Raw genomic sequence first — 7,062 nt, forward strand, 5'->3', positions numbered from 1 at the left:
CAATGCAATGTAGTAGTAGTAATGTAATACTGTAGTTAAGTCAGATGTAGGTGGTAATTGTATGGAGCTGTTCAGCATCTAAAATGCATTTTTATGGGCAGAAATCAGGTTTTTTTGTAAAGTAATCCTGCTGTATACATATATATACCTTTGTATTTATACTTATAAAGATGTATGTTTAGGTGGAAGTAGTGGAGGCATTTCCAAGACTAGTGCTTAGGCAGAATTTAGGCAGAGTTAACACATGTTTTAAATTTTATTTATATTTTATAATTCCCAGACTATATCTGGATAATCTTTTGTAAACCACCTTGAAGCCATTTTGGAGACGAGGGGTCAATAAATGCTTGGATTAGATTAGAATAGATTAGATGTATATGCATTTTATATAAAATATATGGGAATGCATTGATCTTTGGCTGGGAGTGCCCTGGAGCACATGTATATGCCTGAGTCTGTTTTCCCAAATGCAGTTTTCTAAAGGAAAAGTAGGTGTAGACATTCTTTTATTAAATTCTCCTAGCCTTTGTGTTAATCCAACGTATATAGGTGAATTGCTAAAAAAGTTGAGATTGGGCAAAAAAAGTGTAGAAATCCTTCAAGTCAGTTTGCATGAGTCATTTTGAAAAAGTGCCTCTTTTGTCCAAAGCTTTAATTTCCTACAACTGCAGATGGGGACAAAAGTAGGAATGTGCATTTATTTTAAATCTAATGGTAAAAACGTAATGAATGAGGCCTTTTTTGTCTCATGCAACTTTGAATGAATTGAATGGAGCTACAATGTGCTGAATCCTCAATATTCCTATTCATTATTAGCCCCACTGGGTTTTAGGGGGGCAATCACAGCAAAGCCACATTGGAAGCGGAAGGAAAAAAAAACATGAGTCACTTTACCAATCCTGTTGAAGGCTTTTCAAATTTTTTATTTTGTAAAACCAACAGGTCATCATGGGCTCGATATTCAGATGGTGGTGATCAGTGTTTTTCTGACCACTGCCGTGTTATCCCTGGAAATTCAATGACAAATCATATCTGGGCTCTAGCATTGAATTTCTGGGTACATGGAGCCATTGAAAACATAGCTGGTTAAGTATAATATTCAGCTTTTGAACAGCTATGGTGAAGTGCACATAGGACTGACTTTTATGTGGTCCCATTTATGCAGTTACCTTGGCTGGTAAAGTGCTGAATATCACCATTTAACCAGCCAAGTGGTTTAACTTTGGGCGCCAATCAAACATTTTTAGCAGTGCTATCTGGTTAAATGCCACTGAATATGACTGGTTAGCCCTGAATAAGTGATTTAACCAGCCAGGAGCCATTTCTGGCCAGTGAAATCAACCCTCACAACACTAACACAGACCAAATAAACTCATGCAAATGTCAAAGCCTAACGTATGTTCTCATCTTACCTCCGCTTGGGAAAATGAACTGCATGTCTCGCTGTCCAGTAAGGAGTGGGACCTTTTTTGGACAAAAACTATGCGTTCCTCCCTTTCAGCTGCCCTTCTACAGTCTACCTATTATATTGTTCATAAATCCTACTGGACACCTGTAAAACTCGCCAAAGTATATCCAAGTGTTTAAAATCTATGTTGGTCATGTCTGTGTGTGGTGGGTTCCCTAGAACATTTGCTTTTCTCTTGTTGTAATCTTCAGTCGTACTGGAGGTTGGTTTGGGGCACCACCCAGAAAATATTTACAATCCAAGATGCTCTATCTTTTAAAATACTAATCCTCAAGGCTTCGACTCCTGACTTGTCACTTCCTCCTAAATATGCCAAACTGTTTAACTTAATGATTTCTCTTGCTCTTCATCTGATTGCATTGCATTGGAAGAATAATCAGCTTGTTTCATATCACGAATGGTGGAATCTGCTGTGTTCTTATAGGCGATATGAAGAACTGGCTGCCATAAGATTTGATTACATCTCCTCTTTCCATAGAGCATGGTCGCTGCTAGACAACTATGTGACTTGTGAAGGGAATTAGCTCTCTAAAGTATGTTGCGCATACTGTCCTGTTTTATTTTTAACAGCTCACTGACCTGTATGTTTTTTTTTGTTTGTTTTTTTTTCTTCATTGTTCCAAAATATGTGCTGTTATATGTTTTTATAAATATTATGTTGCTTTAAAATCAATAAATGAAATTTTAAAAAAAGGCTTAGATTGAGAGCCATCTAGGGTCAGAGAAAGTACCTGCATATAATGTTTGCAGTGCTGGGTATGTCTAGCATTATAGAAATGATTAGTAGTACTAGTATGTGTCAGCTGGGTACATAATTTAACACCCCCTATCTATGAATAGAATGGCATCTTGTCCACAGATTGCAAGCAAACACAATTGTGATGACAAAGTGATTGAGACCATAAAGGTAACTTCTATCTCTGTCTCCACCCTTTCCCAGAACTGGGCATTACTGGACATTGCCACCATATCCCTAATTCTATAAAAGTCACCAAAAATTATTCACCCAAATTTGGGCATACGCATTTGCATGTGTAATTTAATTAGCACCAATACTTGGCTTTTTAACAAGCAATTATTGGCACTAATAATTGGAATTTATACTAAATTTTACACATGATTAAAAAAAGAGGCACAGAAATGGGAGGGTCATGGGCAGAATAGGGGTGTTCCTAGCATTTACGTACATTGTTATACAATAAGGGGGGATATGTACCCAATTTAGGCATGTACATTTCCACCATGTTTCAGTTGGTGCAAATGAGCATGCCTAAAGTCAGGCGTGAGTCCCGGGTGTAAGCACTATTCTATAAAGTACGCCTAACTTTAAGCGTAGCTTATAGAATAGTGCTATTTTCAGGCCAAATGTAGAATTCACCCCCATATGTGGATGTAGGTACCCTGAATCATACAATTCCACAAGTACAGAGGGCTAGAAGCAAGACTAAACTTATTAAACAACAATGAGCACTTAGACGTGCGGGGTATCAACGTAATAAAAATTTCAACACAACTACAGCACATTGGCATTTTCAGAGGAATTATATAAATGACACCTAAAGTTTGGTGCAAATTAGGCAGCCAATATTTGGCGTGGCACCAGGCCTTCACAGATGTTAGGCACCAAAGCAAGGCTGAAATGGCAGTTAGGCACAAAAGTGTACTTAGGCACAATAACAGGGGTGGCCCGACCATTAGGCCATCTGAGGCGGGGGCCTCAAGCAGCACTCTGAAGGAGCGGCACCTCAGGGGCGGCTTTGTGGCATCTTACATCATCACGGTGACTTTCCAAACCCAGCAGTGGCAGTGATTTCCATACACTGCCCTGCCGCCGCCGGCACCCACCTCTTCCCTTTACTGTGGCTGCCTGAAGTAACTTCCTGTTTTGTTCAGGCAGCCGCAGTAAAGGGAAGAGGCGGGTGCTGGTGGCGGCAGCAGGGCAGCTTATGGCAATTGCTGCTGCTGCTGGGTTTCGAACGTCACCGTGATGAGGTAAAAGACCGGAGGGGGGGGGGGGGGGAACGGCATCTCAGCCTGGAGGACAGCATGCTAGCTCCACCTCAGATGGCATCTTGCCTTGGGCCGGCCCTCCTCAATAACGGGCGTCTAAGTGTTTTTGCATGTAACTGTAAAGCTCGTGTTCCCATCAGAGGGGCATTATGATTATTTTGGTGCACTCTTTATAGAATACTACAAGTTAGGCACCCAACTGCTGATTGTAGGCTCTAATATTTATGGCAGCCATACACATGGCATAAGTGGTTATGCCTACAATTAGGCGTGAAACTGCGTACATACACTAGTATTCTATAACAGATTTGGCACCCAACTATGCCGTTATAATATACCAGCTTAGCGCCTTGCTTTTTGGCACCATTTATAGAATGTCCCCCTTTTCCCCTAATTCTGTAAAAGTCACCAAATATTGCATGTGCAAATTTGGGCACACAATTTAATTGAATAACAAACTAATTAGCACCAATAATTGGCTTTTTAACAAGCAATTATTGGCACTAATTAAAGTTAATTGTACATTATGCACATAAATTTAAGCAAAGGATCCACACCTAAAATTTACGTGCAGTTTGAAAAGGGGGCACGGAAATAGGTGGGTCAAGGGTGGAATGGGGACATTCCTAAAATTAATGTGCATTGTTATAGAATTATTTTATTTTTTGTTATGTTTGTACTCCATGCTTTCCCACTCATGGCAGGCTCAATGTGGCTTACATATTGTATACAGGTACTTATTTGTACCTGGGGCAATGGAGGGTTAAGTGACTTGCCCAGAGTCACAAGGAACTGCCTGTGCCTGAGGTGGGAATTGAACTCAGGTCCTCAGAACCAAGTCCACCACACTAACCACTAGGCCACTCCTTGCTCTGTTGCTGCCTGCAGTGCTTCCACATGGAGGTGAGAGGTGCTGTCAGATCAGTGCAGGGGGACCAATGCGGAGGAGGGCGGGAGCGGTGGTGGGGATGGGGGGGAGCGAGGAGGTTGGTGCGCGCGATGTTTGTTTCCAGGTGGCAGCGTCCGACAGTGACTCTGACTCCGTTTCCCTCTCTGTTCCGCCCTCTGACGTCATCACATCTTGACGCAAGGGCGGGACGGAGAGGGAAGTCTCTACTGCGCATTTGCAGGTGAGTCGGTCACTTGCCGTTTATACGTTTGATTCTGGGAGCAATCCCTGTCCTTCACCTAATGAATTAGCTAATTTAGTAAATGTATTGTGAAAATTGTGAAAAGGACTGTCAACATGGTCAACTTTTCAGGTACAAACCATTGAGTCACTTCAGAAAATTTTGCTCTTACACCAACTTATTATCCCCTGGATCCCTTCCCTTCATCTTGGTTCAAGGTTACAAATTTTGATTATCTTTCTTCTTTATTAATGATTATAAATAATAGTCTTAACACTGGTCATATTCCTGAACTTTGGAAAACCACTCTGGTTTATCCAATTCTAAAAAAAAACAACATTAGATCCAGTAATTTCGGCTCATTATCGTCTGGTCTCAAACCTGTGTTTTCTATCTAAAATCCTAGAAAAAACTGTTTTTCTACAGCTCACGTCCTTTACAGAAAAACTGCTAGTTCTTCATGCTAGGCAGTCTGGTTTTAGGTTACATTATAGTACCAAGACTGTTCTTGCAGCATTGCTGAGAGAATTTCATTCCCATTTAAACAAACATAGGGGCCCTTTTACAAAGGCGTGCTGAAAATGGCCTGCGGTAGTGTGGACACGTGTTTTGGGTGTGCACAGAATCATTTTTCAGTGAACCTGTAAAAAAGGTCTTTTTAAAATGTTTGCTGAAAATGGACATGCGGCAAAATGAAAATTGCCGCGGGTCCATTTTGGGTCTAAGTCCTTACCGCCAGCCATTGACCTAGCGGTAAAGACTCACATGGTAACCAGGTGGTAATGACCTACATGTGTCAAATGCCACTTGGTGCACACTCAATACGTGTGTAAGAAAATAAAAATTATTTTTCAGTTGCATGCACTGGACGCATGCCAAAAATGAAATTAACGCAAGAGCCACACAGTTGACGGGCGGTAACTCCATTTTGGCACACACTTACGTGGCTTAGTAAAAGGGCCTCTTCTTTAGGGAAAAGGTGAAAATCTAGTTATTTGGTCAAAGGGAATGATGTAATGGGTGGGCAAAGTAAGGATAGTGTGTTTCATGTGTTCAGTGATAAAGGATTGCTTTTAAGAGTGGATCTAGTGGAGAGATTTAATGTTATGAGTTTAACTATCTGAAGTAAGGAAAGATGGGCTTGTGGGTTTGTTTTATGTGCATTTGTTATGTAATATGCCTTGAACATTATCATGAGGTATACATATTAAATAATGGAAATTGAATGAATTTTTAAAGCGTTAAAAAAAGTTCTTATGAAAGTTCATTGCTGTTTGCTTTAATATATTCATGACTGGAAATGCTTTTCTGGATAAAACCATTTCTTCTTCAAAATTTTCTTCAATGCTTGTCTGACATCATTGTTCCTGAAACTATAGATCATGGGATTTACCATGGGGATTACCATTGTGTATACTATAGAAACCACACGATTTATGGACAGAGAGAAATGGGAACTTGGAAATACATATATAAAGACAAGAGTTCCAAAAAATAAAACCACTGTGATAAAGTGGGAGGTACAGGTAGAGAAGGCTTTGCGTCTCCCCTCTGAAGAACGGATTCTCACAATAGCAGAAATTATATAAATGTAAGAGATGCATATTGCTGTAATAGTTGAACTGGTAACAATAGTTGCAAAAGTAGACAGCACGATCTCATTGAAGAAGGTATCCGAGCAGGAGAGCTTTAACAGTGGAGGGGCATCACAGTAGAAATGATTGATTTCATTGGGACCGCAAAAAGACATAGAGAAAGCATTGCTAGTTTGTATGGCTGAATGACTTAGGCTAATTATGTATACACTTGCTATCAGCTGGATACGGACTTTCCTCGTCATTACAGCTGTATAAAGTAAAGGGTTACATATGGCCACATAACGATCATAAGCCATCACTGCTAGCAGGAAGCACTCTGCTGTGGCACATGCAGCAAAAATGTACAGCTGTATAGCACAGTCAAGCAGAGAGATGTTTTTATTCTCTGCTACAAAATTGGCCAATGTATTTGGGATAATAGTTGAGGAATAGCAGATGTCAATGAATGCTAAGTTACTGATGAAAAAGTACATAGGTGTATCAAGTTGAGAGTCAATCTTAATTAACATGATAATACCAATGTTCCCCAGTAGAGTAAGAACATACATGGCCAAAAACACAGGGAAGAGTAAATTTTGCAGTTTGGATAGGTCAGAAAATCCCAATAAAATGAACTCAGTTACAGATGATTGGTTCTTCCCTTCCATTTTGTAAGTAGGAAGCACTGGAAGTGTTCTGCTGAAATGAGAGAAAGAATAGAAGTATATGATTAGTTCTCACTTTAATTCATATTACTAAATCTCATTTTATATACAAGCCTCCAATTGCTGGAGAACAAACTACTTAGTTACTTAACCTCCTGTTCACTAAAGCGTGCTAGCGGCTGTCACGTGGCAATGCCGAAACATTCAAAGTG

The 7,062-nt window shown here is 40.1% G+C and overlaps 1 protein-coding gene across 1 annotated transcript; it reads right to left on the reverse strand.

Moving 5' to 3' along the window:
- Window positions 1-5,896: 5,896 nt before the first annotated feature.
- Window positions 5,897-6,853, reverse strand: LOC115460534 (olfactory receptor 1020-like). Its single transcript, XM_030190301.1, has one exon. It carries the CDS (start codon window positions 6,851-6,853, stop codon window positions 5,897-5,899), a length of 957 nt encoding a protein of 318 aa, XP_030046161.1.
- Window positions 6,854-7,062: the final 209 nt, after the last annotated feature.

Source organism: Microcaecilia unicolor, chromosome 1, assembly GCF_901765095.1.
Source record: "Microcaecilia unicolor chromosome 1, aMicUni1.1, whole genome shotgun sequence".
Lineage (NCBI taxonomy): Eukaryota > Metazoa > Chordata > Amphibia > Gymnophiona > Siphonopidae > Microcaecilia > Microcaecilia unicolor.